At 49.4% G+C, this 18,028-nt stretch overlaps 1 protein-coding gene across 2 annotated transcripts in view; it reads left to right on the top strand.

Annotated features, from left to right (window-relative positions):
• LDLRAD3 (low density lipoprotein receptor class A domain containing 3) overlaps positions 1-18,028 on the top strand; it is a 191,707-nt gene that overhangs the window by 98,604 nt on the left and 75,075 nt on the right. Inside the window, exons 3-4 of one of the 2 annotated variants that reach the window (XM_059709650.1) lie at positions 2,783-2,908; positions 13,517-13,648. In XM_059709650.1, coding sequence (XP_059565633.1) covers positions 2,783-2,908; positions 13,517-13,648 — 258 coding nt within the window. Of the gene's footprint in view, positions 1-2,782; positions 2,909-13,513; positions 13,649-18,028 lie in introns of both variants that reach the window. The other variant, XM_059709649.1, reaches the window with a different exon arrangement.

Here is an 18,028-nt window from a genome sequence, read left to right as displayed (position 1 = left end):
ATTCTTTTTCTCTTTAGCCTTAGCATCCTGTCAGAATAATGATTCCGTAGTTACGTAGGCTAGTTCTTTTCTTCCTCACCCCTTTCAGTGTGATGTGGTTATTCATCTGTAATATAGTTGAGTAGGGGTTGCTGTTTATATTGCACAGGCACACACACACATGGTCGATTTTAATTGTTTACTCTTGGGGTATGTGAGATACTGCCTTGGTTCCGACAGTCAGAGTTGTACAGATAGACTCAGAGGAATGTGCATCCCTCTTGTCCTGCGCTCATTCCATCCCTATCTCCCACCCTTCCCACCCACCTCTGGAGGTAACCAGTGTTTTTAGTTTCTGGTTTATCCTTCCTGTGTTTCTTTCTCACAGATGAGGCAGTACACGTATATTTTCTTATATCCCCCTCTTGCTATGTGGAGGGTGAAAGTACTGTAGGTGTTCTTTCACACGTTGCTTTCGCACTTACTAATATCTCCGGGCAATCACTTCACGTCAGTTCATAGAGAGTTTTCGTAAGGAGCTTTATTAACTGTGGTAATCAGAAAAAAAGAGTTATCCAGCAGCCCAGGTGTCAATTTTAGAATTCAGTGAGCCTAGTGACAATGATGTTGATTGGTGATAAATAGCATAAGCATTATCATTAGTTGAGCATCTACTGTGTGCCATGCTCTGTGCTAAGCATTTTATATACATTACTAGAGGCCTGGTGCACGAAATTTGTGCAGGAGGGGGGCATACGGGGGTGTTCCTCAGCCTGGCCTGCACCCTCTCTAATCCAGGATCCCTCGGGGAATGTCTGACTACCAGTTTAGGTCTGATCCCACAGAGATCGGGTCTAAACCGGCAGTTGGACAGCCTTCTCACAATCTGGGACCGCTGGCATCTAACCACTCGCCTGCCTGCCTGATCGCTCCTAACTGCTCTCCTCTGCTGGCCTGATTGCCCCTAACTGCTCTCTCTTGCCAGCCTGATGGCCCCTAACTGCCTCTGCCTCAGCCCCCGCCACTGTGGCTTTGTCCAGAAGGATGTCCGGAAGACGTCCAGTCTCATTAGCACATTACCCTTTTATTAGTATAGATCTCATTGACTCCTTCCTAGAGCCCTGTGAGGTAGGTGTTCGCTGCAGTTTATTGAGGAAAGGGAGGCTCAGTGATATTTAGAAACGTGCCCCAGTCCATTAAAAGTGGAGCCACAATTTGAACTCTGTCCCAAGTTTGTGCTTTGTGAAGGGCACACCAGCACTGACAGCAGTTCCGGGGTACCACGGAGCCATGTCCCAGGCCTGCAGACCCTTTTGATTGTGGATCAGCTGCTGCTCACGGTGGCATGCAGCTGATGGCAGGAACATGAACGCAATTTATTGCCTGTTTGTTCCAAAGAAACGGCCCTTCCTTTTTGAGGATCGTGACTCCTGCCTCTAAGACAGGCGACGAGAGGGATGTTCGGTGGGATCAGCTACCTGGGATGCAGTAATAGATCCCATCTCACACCTCGTCAATCGCCGGGCCAAGCAGCCAGCGCCGTTAACGGGAAAGCACATTACACCACAGGGCCGTGCGGTTAGAGGGACACTCAGTCAAGCCCAAGCCACAGCAGCTTCTCTGAAAACTGTTTGTGCGGCAGAAGTGGAAGAAGAATTTCTTTGAGCAGGAGTCTGGCTTCTGTTACGACAAGTGACAGCCTCTGGCAGGGGGGCAACACGACGGAGCTGGCTGGGAGCGTGGCTTCCAAGTCTGAGTGCCCGGCCTTCATGCCAGGGCCAGGGTTTCTAGCTGTGTGACCTTGGGCAAGTCACGTCACCTCTCCGAGCACATCTGGGATGTGGATGAGAACCAGACCCATCTTTGTCCTGGGTCCCCGAGACTGCCCCGCGGTTCAGCGATGTGCTGGGTGGAGTCATAGAACTCAGCCTATCATTTGTTACAGCACAGGAGAGCGGTGAATGGAGTGAGGGCCAGAGGAAGCCAAGTTCAAACTTCTGGGCTTCCTCTCCCAGGGGCATCAGGCAGGATGCAGTAACCCCCCAGTGACAAGTTGTGACAATGCGTCTAACATTTTCTATTGGGGAAGCTTGTTAGAGACTCGGTGCCCAGGGTTTTTACTGGGAGCTGGTTACACAGACACCCTCTCCCAAACTCTCAGGATAAAAGCAGGTGTTCCGCATACACTGCGCTGTTTGCATATCTGGGCGCAGCGAGCCACTGTTATGAGAATGGAGCGAGCCCTGCCAAAAGCCAGGTTCCCAGATGCCAGCCAAGCAAGGGCCACGCTTGCCAGCCAGCCTTTCTGAGGATAGCAGCCTCGGGCCTGTGGAGTGAACCCCTTCCTTTCACCGCCCCATCGGCGGCTGCTGGGTGGATTAAAAGAGATGATCTCCGTGGAGCGCTGGCCGCTCCGTCTAGTGTCAGAAGCGCTCAGTGAATGTAGGGAATTACTGCGACAGCCAGGCGATGAGTCTGGAATGGCTCATTAGCACCTTGAGAACACGCTCCATCCATCATCCATCTACTCACCCATTGCTTCCTGGGCGGCACATGTTGAGTGAGCCCCGCTGCTGCAGGTGCTGTCGGCTCCCTGGGACTTGGGGAGCAGCGGGAGCAGCCGCTCCCTTCCCAGAGGGTGATGCCCGTGGGCTTCCAATCGGGCGGGTGTCGGGGGTGGGTGGTGGTGGTAAGTACCTTCCGGAGGCTTCCAGGTAAATGCACAGGGTCAGCGGGGTGGGTGTGCCGTGTCGGAAGGCGTAACCTCCTGACGTCTTGCTGTTTGTCCTGTGTCCTCCCGCAGCCAAGGTCAAGTCGAAATGCGGCCCGACCTTCTTCCCCTGTGCCAGCGGCATCCACTGCATCATCGGCCGCTTCCGGTGTAACGGGTTCGAGGACTGTCCCGACGGCAGCGACGAAGAGAACTGCAGTAAGTGGTCCTGTGTTCACTCCAGCGCCCCCCGCCTCCGTGCTGGCCATTCTCAGCGCTGGCTTCCTCCGCCACAGGCTCCGGCGTTCTCTGCTGAGCCCCAGACTCCGTCCTTTACCGCTCCCGGCTGGTGTCGGTGCTCAGCTGCCATTCATCGGGGCTCTCCTGAGTGCACGGGGCTTGGTGTACTTTGTTTTCAGTGCTGACAATAGCGGTGCAAATGCAGGTGTGTGATCCCTGTGAACAGGTCAGGCATCTGAGGGGCAGAGAGGGAAACGAGCCCATCCAGGGCCACGCAGCGCACAGGTGGCTGAGCCAGTTCCAGGCTCATTCAGACTCTCCTCCGAGTGACTCTCCCACTCGACACCCCAGGTCTGTGCGCTTGCGTTCCTTCTTACTTTGAATTCTTTTCAAAAAAAAATATGTTTCTAGCCTGGCCGGCGTGACTCCGTGGTTGAGTGTTGACCTAGGAACCAGGAGGTCACCGTTGGTTTCCCGGCCAAGGGCACATGCCGGGGTTGCAGGCTTGATCCCCAGTGTGGGGCGTGCAGGAGGCAGCCGATCAATGATTCTCTGTCATCATTGATGTTTCTAGCTCTCTCCTTCTCCCTTCCTCTCTGAAATCAATAAAAAATATTTTTTAAAAAAGAAAGATGTTTCTATATTAATTATACACATACTAGAAAGATATGTTTTGAAAAACATTCAAACAGTATAGAAAGCTAGAGTTTTTCTATTTGTGACCACCCTGATTCCTTTTACCTGCTGTATACTATTCCTCAGTATGAACACAGACACACACACACATACACACACACACACCCTTGTTCTCTCTACCCCACCTTGCCTCTAAACGCTCTCTGTGTTGAGCATCATACTCTTCGGCCTGGATACATGCAGCCCCTTCCTTGCAGCATCTCTGTGTCCAGAACCACTTCACACACAGCGGCCTCAGTGACCCTCAAGCGTGCCTTCCCCGCCCCATACTGCCCCATCTCTCCCAGCGGTTGCTTTGTGCCTGCTGCTGGCCATGCGGGTGGCTGCTCGCTGTTTCTTCTTCGCTTTCCCCTCATGTGTTAGACTACTGGAGCCCTGGTCGCTGTATCTGCTCTGGACAAATTTACCCATTTATTTTCTGTGTCTGCACATTGTAGTAACATTTTTTCTTCTGACTATTAAAAGAATTTACAAAATATAGGAAAGTATAAAGAGGGAAACGAAACTGCCCAGAATGAAACACTTAATATTTGGGCTATTTCATACCGGTCCTTTCTCTCCCCTGCCCTCTCCATCTCGCTCTGTCTTCTCTTGTATGTTTAATTGAGATGTCCTCTTTCCTGTGACCATTCTCTCCTGTTATCAATTTTTTCAAAATGTAAGTTTCAGCGACTTCAATGACTGGATAAATTGATTTTCCCTAATCCCATCGGTTCTATTTTAAGTCCCTGAAGAGGAGGTGGCTGTCTCCTGTGTTATTTATGTCTTTCCAGAGAGCTGTCATGGCTCTACCCTCACAGCAGGGACAGAGGGGGCTCATAACTCTCTCCTGTGCCTTCTCCTGTTGCCTTATTTCACCTTCTGGGTCTCAGATGGCAGAAATACAGCCCAGCCACTCGATTACTGAATGGTTAGTGCAGTGACCGAAACCCACCTTCCCACTGACAGGGTGTGGCTGGCTGAGCAGGTGAGGTTGAGCTGGATTGTCTGGCCTGGTCTGTGTTTGCCCTAATTAGGCAGGAGGTGGGCGAGCTCCATGATCTCTTTGCACAGGGGTTTCCTTGTCTCCAGAAGCAGTGCTGAGAGCCTGCTCCTGGGGCTGTTCTGAGAATTAGATGAGATAATATCTGAAAAGTGCTTAGTGCAGTGGCTGACACATGGTAATCGCTTATAAAAACATAGAGTGAGCCCAACTGGTGTTGCTCAGTGGTTGAGCATCAACCCATGAATCAGGAGGTCAGGGTTCGATTCCCAGTCAGGGTGCATGCCCAGGCTGCGGGCTCAATCTCCAGCAGGGGGTGTGCAAGAGGTAGCTGATCAATGATTCTCATCATTGATGATTCTCTCTCGTCATCTCCCTTCCTTTTTGAAATCAATAAAAATATATTTTAAAAAACAGAAACAACCCCCCCCAAAAAATGTATAATGACTTAAAACTATGAGAGATTAAGGGGAAGACCATAATTACTAGGATTTCATCTTTGGCTTCGGATGTCCAAGGACATTCTTTTTTTTTTTTAACACTGTAAACATTTTTATATTTAGAATTAGCCAGCTGGACTCAGTTTAGATCATGCCGGTTTTGTTGGCAACATGCAACACATCCTAGTGGGGAGCCGGTGGAACATATGCCTCTTCTCTCCATCCGGCCTGATGAGGGTGCTGACCTTGGCCACCTCAGTGTCATAGAGCTTCCTCACAGCCTGTTGGATCTGGTGCTCGCTGGCCTTGACGTCCACAGGGAACTCAAGTGTATGATTGTCTTCTCTCTTCTCCATGGTGGACACGGTGGTCAGGGGGAAGTTGACGATGGCACAGTGGGCAGGCTTGTTGCTCCTGGGTGCTCTTCTGAGGATATTTGGACGCAGTGTCTTGGGCCCTCAGAAGCTGGGTGACGGGCGGGTCTTGTTGGTTCTTTTGTGGCTGTGGACGCCTTTCAGCACTGCTTTCGTTGTCTTCCAAGCCTTTGCTTTGGCTTTGGGAGGGCAGGGGCTTCCTCCTTCAATTTCAGCTCCATCTTCATGGAAAAGACATGCTTCTGTTATAGTTCGTTTCGTGTGTCTGAGCTCGATCTCTGCCTCCTGCTATGGGGATCTTATAATCTCAGGGGAGAACTCTAGATGTTATATCTACAGCAGGGGTCCTCAAACTACGGCCCGCGGGCCACATGCAAATACAAATATTGTATTTGTTCCCGTTTTGTTTTTTTACTTCAAAATAGGATATGTGCACTGTGCATAGGAATTTGTTCATAGTTTTTTTTTAAACTATAGTCCGGCCCTCCAACGGTCTGAGGGACAGTGAACTGGCCCCCTGTTTAAAAAGTTTGAGGACCCCTGCTCTACAGGGTGTCCCAAAAAATGTATACACACCTTAACAGCCGAGAGCTCAATTTTGAAAATGAAATGTATTTTAATAAACACTGCCTTTATAATTCTTCAAAGTGTGTGTATACATTTGGGGAGACACCCTATATATTCATAGGTCTGTACTAGAGAGTTATCCAATGGCGATTAAAAGCAAGTGGGACACTAAGGTACATTCTAAATGACTGCCATGTTACATACTCCCTGCCGTGGTTAAAGACTCCGTGTGATTTAAATATGTGGACATTGGTCTTTAATTATTGAAGTGAGTCAATTATATCCATTCCAAATTAAGCCAACCTTTTCCTTTGGCTTATCTACCATTTAAAAATACGGATTCTAACTCACTCTTTTGAAAACTGGTAAATAAAAGGAAAGACTCAAGCTCTTACCCTCCCTTTCCCATATGATTTGCACTTCTGAGAAATTAAATACCTGACTTAGAAAGTTTTCTTTTAATTGAAGAATAACAACTATAATAGAAGAATGAGTGAATGAGGGTCTCTCAATTTTGTAACCGCTAATTAAGAATGGGGTCACCAATGGCCACAAAACCTTGAGGTGAAAAATTGATGCAGGGCTTTACAATCGATGGACAAGGCTGGAAACGACTGAAACCCGCAGTCAATCTCCCCACAGATGGCGAATCAATATGGTACCACTTCCGGTGGAGTGGAAAACCCATCACTCTATAGATCCACCTGCCAGCGATTTTCAACCTTTTTCATCTCACGGCACACACAAGCTAATTACTAAAATTCTGTGGCACTCCCAAAACTAGATTATATCTTTTGCCAATCTGACCAAAAAAAAAAAAAATGGGTATAATTTTGAGTCATTCACACCGGATGGCTATGGTTGTGTTGGCTGTTGTCAGTTTTCTGTTTGACAGTCTAAGGGGAAAAGGTCAGTGCCCTTGACGGACTGTCAGGGATTGCATGTTTTAAAAATTCTTGCGGCACACCGGTTGAAAATGGCTGCTTTATGTTATAGTTGTCTTTAGTGCATCTACATTAAAAACTCTCAAAGACAGGGTTTTGATGTTTGCTTTGAATGTTCAAATACATTTTAAAGTGCTCCAGAGGCAAAAAACAGTCAGGGCAAGAATAGTTACCGAGATAGTTACTATTTTGGTTGCTGCTCCTTCATTCCTGATGTTGCAAGTCTCCTGCTGGTATCATTTCCTTTCTGTCTGGAGAACTTCCCGCAGCAATTCTTTTAAAGCAGGGCTGCTGGCACCCGGCTCTCTTCATTTTCCTTCATCCGAGAATGTCTTTATTTCGCCGTCATTCCTCGAGGATATTTTTACTGCATATAGAATTCTGGGTTGACAGTTCGTTTCTTTTCTTTAAGCATTTTAAAAATGTGGTGCCACTTCCTCTGGCGTCTACGGTTTCCAGTGAGAAGTTTGCCGTCGTCCCGATAGTTTCTCCACAGAGAAACTATCATTTTTTCTCCGGCTGCTTTGAAGATATTTTTTCTTTAGTTCCAGCAGTTTAATTGTAGCGTGTCTGGGTATGTGGATTTCTTTCGAGTTCATCTGTTGAGGGTTCTATTTGAATTTGAAGATTTTTGTCTTTTTCCATACTTAGTACGTTTTTAGCTATTATTTCTTCAAATATTTTTTTTAAGTACCGCACTCTTTCTCCTTTTCTTGTGGGGTTCTGGCAACACAACTTTAGTCCTTCTGTGACTGTCCCACAGGCCCCTGAGGCTCTGCTCATTTTTTAAATCAGTGCTTTTGTCTTTCTATTGTTTGGATTGGATCATTCCTATCTTTTGTCAAGTTTACTTTTTGCTTTCAAGCCCATATAGTGTGGTTCTTTATTATTTTGGTTACTACATTTTGTTCTAAAATCTCCTCTTGGTTCTTCCTTCTAGCTTCTGCTTTTTGCCGAGGCTTGCTGCGGTCCATTTGTTTCAAGAGTGTTTGTGATTGCTTGTTTGAGTATTTGTAAAACAGCTGCTTTAAAGTCTTCATTGCATAATTTCAACATCTGTCTTATCTTGGTGTTGATGTCTGTTGAATACCTTTTGCTTGTGAATGGGGCGGCTCCATTTCCCCCAGTTGCTGGTTTCCAGGGAGGACAACAGCCCCCTGAGGCTAGGATGCAGGTAGAGGAAGTGAGGGGTAACCACTGTGGGATGGGGAGCAGATGGGAAGCGTGAGGCCTGGTGACAAGAACTCTCTCGTTGATGAATGTTGTCAAGAAGCCTTTGAGGTGGAAGAGGGACCAACTTCACAGACTTTAAGTGGATTAAGGGCGACATTCCCTGGGTCCTACTGGAGCCAGATTGCTTCATTTCCTGCCCTGAAGCTGGCCAGTTGGTTTTGGGCGATGGCAGTGGGCCCTTGGCCCTTCAGATGTGGTTGAATTAAATGCCACCAATCCAATTAGCCACGGAGCCAACCATAACTAGGCCCGCCCGCCCCCTGCGGGGAGGCAAGTTCTCTCTGCAGAGCTCATGGGCCAGGAAGCCATCTCCAGTCCCTGCGTTTGTTGTGGTCATAACAGAGGAGCTTGTAAGTCCGCAGTTGAGTTTTTGAAATTGACTCTGCAGACAGTTTTCCTCATCCCCGTTGAAGTAAATACTATAAAACACATTGTTCCTCTCCCTAGTGAGCTGAGAAAAACGATACATTTTTCAGTGGCGGGTACACTTCAGCAAGGACAAAGAAAACTCAGATTACAGAAGCTGCGAAGACATAACATCCTCAAGTTCAAAGCGCTTCCTGGCCAGTTTGTGAGCAGCCCGTTGAGCCGTTACTATTTCAGGTTCCAAGGGACCACAGGGCCCTCTGGCCTTGACGCCTGCCCGCCCTGAGCCTGGATCCGGCAGCGTTGGCCACTGCAGTCCCACGCATGCACGGGGCCCTGGAACTGGGCGAAGTCTGGTCAGTAGCTGCAGAGGCCCAGGAAGGAGTGTCATGGAACTTGCGCCATCTCGGGGCGTCGGGGAGATAGGCCGCCCCGGTCAGTGAGTCTGCCCAGTAACTGACCATGTATGCCTGGAGGACCAGTGCTAAAAGGGATTTATTTCTCTGAGATGTGTTGCATCCGTGTTTAGCTGGTGAAAGCGTGGGGCTGTTTTTAGGGGCGTCCGTTTTTAGACTGGACTGTAATCCAGGGTTGCCTTTGGCTCCTTTTAGAACGTTCTGGTCTCGTCAAAACTATCTTAGGCTGCTCTGTTTGTGGCATGCTTAAGGTGGTTTGTTTGTTTTTATATTTTTTCTAGTTTCCCTTCTAATTTGCTGTGTCCCAGGGAACCTGAACACAAGCCTCATTTGAATTCACATACAGAGAATCAGCAGACCCTGAAGGAGGGGAGGCGCCAGGGCCCTTCCCCGGAGCTCCCCGGGGGGCATGGACCATGTGTGTTCCGATGGTTCCGAGGCCCTTTTCCGGGCCTTCTAAGGGTTGGGGGAGCGTTCCCCCAGCACCCTCGCCTGTTTCTCTGCCTGCATTGGGGGGCGGTGTTTTATGAGGAGTCCTTGGCAAGGAGGAGTCCAGGTGTGGTGGTTTACAAGTGCGTAAACTGGGCAACTTGGCAACTCCTGAGCAATCGGGCACCTCAGTGTGAAAGATACCAAAAGCAGGTGTTTGCGAGCCCAAGAGAATCGTGTGGCGGGGGGAAGGGAAGAAAAAAAGAAAGGGAGTGATCACCAAAACATGTCTGCCAGATTAGACTCATAAAACTTCTCAGTGAAGACTTTCAAACGTAGTGAAAAGGAAAAGGAAAATTAAGTGGATTTCTGGGTTCCCAGTACCCTGCTTTAATAATGATATGACCTCTAGTTGCTATTCTATTATCGTAACTATATTAACTATAGTTAATAACACTATATCGTATTATTCATATGACATTACATTATGATAACATTACAGCTATATTAACTATAGTTCATCATGCTGGATTGTATATTTGAAAGTTGCCAGGAGTATGTAGATTTTAAAAGGCCTCATCACAAAAAAACAAACAAAACAAAAAAAAAACTTGTAACATTGACACACAAATTTAATTATGGATGGTGATAGATGTTAATTAGACTTATTGAGGTGATCTGTTTGCAGTATATACAAATATCAAATCATTCTGTTGTACACCTGAAACTAATATAATGTTCTTTGTCAATTATATCTCAATTAAAAAATCATGTTACCACATTGCTTTTTTTGCCTTAGAGTTTAGAATAATAAGATGTTATCCAGTATCATTACAAGCCTGTGGTATTTCCCTCTCAGATCCTACCCTTCTCTCCTGGGGCACCCACTGGCCTGAATTTAGCCTTGTTTCTTCCAGTGCAGGTTTTTATTCTTTCAGTACATATTTTTGTATCCATTGATCGTAAGTAGCATTCTTCACGCATAAGTAGGATGGGTCACTTCACGCAGGTGGTACAACATTGTACATATTCATCCATAACTTGCTTTTCTTCCTTACTATTACATTTATGAAATTCATACTTCTTGTCTCTGATTCATTCATTTTTCACTAGTGTTGAGCAGGGGTTGGCAAGCAATGGCCCCTGGACCAAATTTGGCCTACTGCCTGTTTTTGTAAATAAAGTTTTATTGGAGCCCAGCCATGCTCTTTGTTTACGAATCTTCTGTAGCTGCCTTGCACAATGGGAAAGTTGAGTGGTTAAGACAAAGACCAAAGGGTTAGCGCAGTCTAAAATATTTGCTATCTGGCCCTTTACAGAAAAAGTGAGCCCAGCCCTGCTGGTAGAATTCTGATGTAGCAATATCACACATTGTAGCTATTCTTCTATGGGTGACATTTGTGCCATTTTTAATTTTTTTAATATTTTATTAACAGTGCTCAGTAGCACTTTTTTTTGCTCAAAATTCTCTGTAGAGTGTATAGCTGGATGTGCACATGCACCTTAAACTTGACTGGATATCACTAAAGTGGCCTCCAAGGCGGACCCACCAATTTGCACTCCCACCTGCTGTCTGTGAGACTTCCTCTCCCCGCACATCCTGCCGGCAGCCTGGAGTTCTCAGCCCTTACGCTGGGCACGTTGATGCGGTTAACGTGGGCCTTCATTACAGGTCAGCGTTCTTTTAGGTTGTCCTTGACCATTTGCCGTTGCGGGAGTTGCCTGCTCATGATACCCCCGCCATTTCCCTACTGAGTCGCCTTTTTCCTCTGGAGTGACGAGAGTTCTTTATGTGTCCTGGCTGCCGATCCTTTCAGTTATGTGTGTTAACACCCCCCCAGTGGCTGGGTCTTCAGCCTGGATTCCTTACCAGAGCTGTGTCTTCAGGTCTAGTCAGCCTTAGTTCATCTTGAAGATATAAGTCATCTTTATATACACATGCACACATATGTACACATGTTTGTAGCATGTGCATATGCACACACACACATGACCTCTTTTTCTTGGGAAGGTTTGCACCGTCTACCTTTGTGAGAGTCCGCGGGTGAAGAAAAGGAACTGGTTCCCAACAGTGTCCGTGAGGTTGATCGAAAACAGCCTTCCCCACCAGGATAGTCGCAGAGGCTTGCAACCAGCCGGTCTTGGAGCAATTTCAGTGCCCTCCGAGGCTGTTCGTTAGAGCGAGCTGATTGTTCCCGGGCTGTGGCTGTGTAGGCGTGACCCGCAAGGCCCCAGGGAGGCTGAAGGCCACCGTGGTGGGGCCCGGAGGGTTTGGTGGGCTGCCTTGGACAGAAACCGACTGTGACTTGGGGTTTTGGGTTTCCCCGTTTCGGTTTTGGCTGAAGTCAGACCCTGGTTTCAGCCCGATCACGTTGAACCATTCTGTGGCCCACAGTGATTTAGACTTAAAACTCCCATTTCCAGGCCAGATTATTTTTTGTTGGACTTTGCACTGGCCCGTCCTCTTCAGAACTGAGAGCACTGGCTTCCCCTGCCCCTCCCCGTCCTCTGACCTTTCACTTCAAACTTTCCGAGTTGAATGAAGAGTAACCCTGTGGCCTTGCCGGGGTATGGACCCTGTGAAACTCACAGTGCCTGCAACCATGATCTCTGCCTGTCTTACCGGTGGCTCATTGAGGCGCGGAAAGACTGATGACAGCTGCCATCTTGCAGTTGCCCCCCGACCCCCTAGAGACCCCGAGCTCCTTGCGCCTGACCCCATAGCACTCTCCTGCCTGGGCCCGGCCCCCCGCTCAGGTGCTCTTCCCACACATGTCATCCAGGTATGGGCTCAGGGCATCTCCCAGTTCCAGGATGAGCTGCTTCATCGTCACCAATTCGCTCCTTCAGAGAGTGCCACCCTCTGGGCAACCGGCACAGGCAGCCCTAGGGGACTGTTCCCTGTGCTGTGCCAGGTGTCAGACTGCACTGCACGCTTCCTCACCTATAGTCTCTGGTGATGCTCCCATTAGTGCCGTCAGCAGCCGGGCCAGCTGCCTGGGCCTGTGACCAGCACCATCTTTCAGGGCCTGTGCTTGCCTTAGAAGGAAGGGCACCACGCTGGCTTTGACGCCCTGCACTTGCCTTCTTGAATTTTTAAATAAGCTTTCAACAGTTGGCCCACGTCTTCCAGCTTGCACTGAGCCCTGAAAGTCAGGTAGCCAGTCCTGCCCACAGATCGAGGCGCCGAGGCTTGAGACGGGATGTAATTTGCCCGAGATTGCACAGCTCATAACTGTCAGGGCTGGGATCCGAGGAGTTTCTACTTTGCTACTTCGTTGATTAAAAATAGAGCTCTGAAAAGCCTTGTGGGAATTGCCCTACAAGGAATGAGGCAAATCGTGCTGTAGAAATACTGATTTCCTGTGGAGATGTGCTTGCATGTCGTTAAATAGTTTTGTGGTGACCCCCACACCGGCCAGTTGCCACCCTTGTCTTTGAGGGAGGAACCCTATCGGTTATTTCTTTTGAGGTCCCTGAAAGTGCCTGCAACAGGGCACCTCCCAGGGGAGCCACGCAGGCCAACCAAGTAGGTCCGTGGGCTCCTTTGACTGCAAAGAAGGAGAAAGACCACAGGGTGTAGGGAACTATCAAGGTGCATGAGGAGTTAAGATGCTGACCCACAGTTAGGGAGCCGGGAGGGTCCAGTATAGCTCTTGGACCAGATCCTGGCACACTCCTTCGGTGGCAGGGGTTCCTGGATCCCCGACTCAGCTCCTCCTGGCTTTGCTATTCTGTGTGTCTCATCCTACCAAGCATTCCACTCACAACTCTACCAGGACTTTCCCATGTGGCCCAGGCCCCTCAGGCTGCTGGACTGCCTAGAGGTTGACCCGGGGGCCAGGCAGTGCCCTCTGGCTGTGTTGGCATAGTTACAGGGCACCAGCCTTGTGTTGGCATGGTTACAGGCTACTAGCGTGGTGGCTTGGGCGAAGTTGCTTTAGGAACAGGGTGGAGGGAGGCCTGTCCTGCCCAGGTCACTGTCTGTCCGGGCTCCCAGGATGGACTCTGATCGAGTCGGCCGTCTTCAGAGGTGAGCTCACTGCCTCCCGAGCAGGACGCCCTGCTGGCTGGAGGTTCGGGGGGTGTCCATGGGACGGGCTGGCTCCCTGGTGATCGGCTCTCTTTCCTTCACAGCAGCAAACCCTCTGCTTTGCTCCACCGCCCGCTACCACTGTAAGAACGGGCTCTGCATCGACAAGAGCTTCATCTGCGACGGGCAGAACAACTGCCAGGACAACAGCGACGAGGAAAGCTGCGAGAGCTCGCAAGGTAGGAGGCGCCCGGCACTAACCAGTGGTCACAGATCGCAGCCCCGCCCCACGGTCACCCTAGGAGGGAGGACACGACACCCGTGCCCGCCTCCACACGCACGCACCGTGTTCATGCTTGCACTTGACCCCACGGCCCTTGCACACGGGGTGCTAATGAGAAGCACCATCCCTTTTGTTTTTCTCGTGTTAAATAGCATATGCACATTTTCTCAAAAGTGAAGTTTGCCCCAGCTCCCTGACACCCTGTGGGGCCTCTGCTGTGGTTTTCTGAGTCGCTGCATCGTTGGGGGCCCTCGAAGCTGTTCTTACCATTGAATTTCTCCTGCGGGATGAGTCTGGGTGGGCCGTGTGCGTGGTGCACGGCTCCGCCTCGCCGTACAGCTGTTGGGAGTAATGTTTTTGTTTCACCCGGCTGCTCGCATTGTCTGCACACGTCAGTTTCACTGGGATACCCCCGGCGTTCGCGGCGGTTCTGTTTTCTCCATTTTTGCTAATTTAGCAGGCACAGAATGACGGCCTCCCAAATGCTTGCATTTGCGTTTCTCTGATTGTGAGCACAGCTGACGTTCCCCGTGTGCTTGTTTGCTCTTTGTTTCCTCTTATGTGGATTGCCTGCTCCTCTCAGACTCTCCGCCTCAGAGCTGTTTTCTGGAAGCCAGAGGATGCCATTTGGGGGTGGAAAGATGAGCGTTTTAGGGAACCCCGGAGGGCACAGCAGGGTCGTATCCTCTCTGTGAAAACTGACTGGGTACCTTTCTTTACTCATTGGCCATTTTCCTGTAAACATGTATTTTCTTCAGTGGTGAGGCCAAAATACAAAGATTTAAGAATGTACGTCCATTTTAAGGCAACCTAAAAAGTATATATTTCGGGTATAAACTAGTACCACCTGAATGCAAGCTTTACCTTTTTTTTTTAACTTAATATTATATTGCTGTGATTCACCCATATTATTGTTTGTTGGTAGAGTTCATTTTCTTGACTGTTACTCAGTATTCCACTGTATAAATGTACCACAGTTTCTAGACGTAATAAAACTGCAGAAAGCAAGGCAAGGGAAAGACGTAACTGGCCACCTCCTGTCAGGAGGTGGGATGGATGGGTTCAGATGAAGGTTCTTTTCAAGGTCCTGGCTTTTGTTTCAGTTGGTGCTTGTTATGTTATTAAAAATGAATAAGTGGGTCATTCATAGAGCACTGGTGACCGTGGGTCACAAACCAGGGATGGTGATCCATCCAACCTGTACGCTCGAGGTCCAGAGACAAGGACAGACCAAATGTGCATCAACAGAGCCTCGGCCAAAACGTGTGCAGAAAGCAGCTGTGGGGGCTTATTCTTGGGTAGCATTAGCCTCTGTCCTCGGGTCTTCGCTTCACCAGGGGTTCTCCAAGTGTGGTCCTCTGAGAAGCAGCATGTGGAACCCTCCAGAATGCAGAGCTCAGGCTGCACCCCAGACCAGCGGAGTCACCCGGGAGCCGTCCGTGCTTCCAGAGCCTTCGGTGATTAAATACACAGGGAAGCCCGAAGCCCCTGTGGTTGGTGCCCCAGCCTCGGCGAGGTCTCTAATCTTGCCATTTGCCGAGGAATTTCTAAACTTCGATGGAGCGGCAGGGTATTTCTAGCCTTTACGCAAAGTCAGTTTTATAAACCAAATGTTAGGCCAGTAAAGACTCCTTTGGCCTGTGCCATCCGCAGTGATAGATAGTCAATGGGGGGAACCAGTCACAGAGTCGAGGACATGCTAGCATAGATAGGAGGGGTTGAGGAGGTTTTCTGTGCTATTTCTTAGATGGTTTCCTATGTGTTCACTGGACTCACTAGTGGTGCCCTGAGATGTTCAGCAAAAGGACTCCCGGATCTAAACCTGGGAAGTTAGGGAAATTGCCCTCCCGTCCCACCCCCACCCCTAGCCTCACCCCCACCCCCACCCCATCGGCCTGTCCCAGCATTTTTCTGAAGCAGATGTTGGCCTACCCTTAAGAAGAACCGCTCTCTGCAGGCTGGGTGAAGTTAGTGTTTCTGAGCCCAGCCCCTTTTCTCTGTATGTACTGTGCTTTCCTAGAAACACAAGGCGTAGGAGGCATCCGTGGTGGAGACGCGTGCGGAGCCCGGTGTTGCCAGATGCCTCACGTGGAGCAGCCTCCCGTAGCGTCTCAGCTTTGTGCCTTCCACAACCAGATGATACCCCCCCCGGAAAGCGAGCTGTGTTCCCACAAGCTCTCAGAAAACAAGTCCCATCAGGGCGGGGGTGACGGCTGCAGTCGCCATCCGTGTGACAGCCTCCCAGCCAGGGAAAGGCGCTACCCTTAGCTACCTGAGAACAGGAAGCGTGCCCTTTTTTGCCTCTGGAATCCCACAGGTCCTGCCTAGTAGCTGAGTGCCCTGCACACAGTGGGTTCCATAAGGACTGGAGACTGGAAAAGATGTCTTTGTCGGGCGTTATGCTATTACGCTGTGCTTCATTTGCCCCCTGTGTAGTACTACATTGCTTAATTTTAAGTTATGTGAGTTTTAAGATCTACACTCTATTAAAATACTCATCATAAGGATTATTATTGTTGTTTAGATTGGGTAGATGATGCTGTCCTCCCTCAGGGGAGCACCCCCCACAGCGAGTGTGAGATGGGGATCGGGCCCGCTGCCCCCTGGGCCAGTTGACAGTTTCTCATCCCTCTTCTGCTGTGACGCCCCCCTGCTCTGAGCATGATTCTGGTTTTGAGGGGTATGCTTCCCTCCTGTCAGGTAGCCTCTAAATGCAAACGGACTGCTAATGTGGGACTTGAGCAAAGCACCACCAGAGAACCGGGGCTCGTCTTGTACCGCAGGAGATTGGACCCCTCGTCGCCGTAATAGTAGTGAACATTCATCGAGCCTTACCAGGCCCTAGACACAGTGCTAATTCATAAGCACCGTCTGTTCGCAAGCTCCTTTAGGCAAAACATGTCCTGTCTGCCTCTGCCAGCTCCCAGTCCTTCACAAGGCATCTTTGCTTCCAGTCCATGTGGGCAGAGGAAATGGTATTCTGTGCTGTCTACCTGGACGCAGTGGAGAAAAGCTGGCCCCACGCCGGGAAGTGCAGGTCTTGGAGTACTTTTCTTCCAGCTTGGTGAGGGTCTGGAGGAGTGGTGTCTCGCGCTAGAGACCCCAGCTTTGTGTGTGTGCGCGCCTCACCTCCCTCTCCGCTCATCCCCATAAGTCCCTGCCTCACCCTTGGCCTTGAAACGGACGACGACGAGCTCTGCCGTGAATTGATGGGATGGCATGGGACCGGGAACGTGCAGTCATTACCGTACCTTTCTATTCCGTGTGGGATGTAGTAGAGACCAGGGAACACTGTGGTGGGATGGGGTTTTAATTGGGCTTCCTTGATTGGGAACACAGCCTGTTCACCAGGGAATTCCCACAGCAGGTCTCCTATTGCCTGGGCACTCTCCCTGGGAGGGCACATCTGGGGCCAGCAGGTGCTGCCCTGTCCCTGCTGGGCGTGGCCAGCACTGAGGTGGCCTTAAATATGTTGACTTTGATCCAATGGAGCAGTTAGATTCTCTCCAGCGTTGGGGAAGCGACCGAACGTGGCGGGTGGGCTTGAATGACTCCCACCTCCTGGGGCTCACACCTGGTATCATCCTGATCCCTTGAATGTCATCTGGACCTTGCGACTTGCTTTTTTGAAAAATAATTGTGGCAAAACACACATAACATAGCATTTACCGCCTTAACCATTTTGGAGTGTACAGTTCGGTTGTGTTAAAGTATATTCGCATCGTTGTACCCCAGTCTCCAGATCTATTCCCTCTCCCACAACTGAAACTCTGTGCCCATTAACCCTTTGAGTGCCAACCAATATCCTAGGAACTATGCTACAATTGCCAAGGCATGTTTGCTGATTTTACAGCAGTTTAGGAAAAAATTATGAATCGCAAGTAAATGAAGTTACATATTCAAAAACTTAAGGAAACCTTTACTACATTGACATATCTAGCAATATCATCATCACTAATAAAAGCAGACTTAGAACTGGACCCCATTTCGAAGCTTTGATAGCGCTCCCAGCACTTTTGGCGAAAGACAGGAGGAGCTCGATTGCGCTCCCTGGCACTCTAGGAGTTAAAAAAGGCCCCAGTCCTTCCTCCTGCCCCTGGCCCGGCCACCTCCATTCTCCGTCCTGCCTCTGTGAATTTGACTACTCTAGCTCTCTCATATAAGTGGAATCACTCAGTATTTGTCTTTTGCTGACTGGCTTGTTACTTAGCATAATGCCTTCAGGGTTCATCCGGGCTGTAGCAGGTGTCAGAACTTCCTTCTTTTTTAATTAAGGCTGCACCGCACTCCATTGTACGCCTGTACCACTTTCTGCTTACCCACTCATCTGTTGATG

Source organism: Myotis daubentonii, chromosome 9, assembly GCF_963259705.1.
Source record: "Myotis daubentonii chromosome 9, mMyoDau2.1, whole genome shotgun sequence".
Classification (NCBI taxonomy): domain Eukaryota; kingdom Metazoa; phylum Chordata; class Mammalia; order Chiroptera; family Vespertilionidae; genus Myotis; species Myotis daubentonii.
This window is presented reverse-complemented; position numbering and strand designations above follow the sequence as displayed.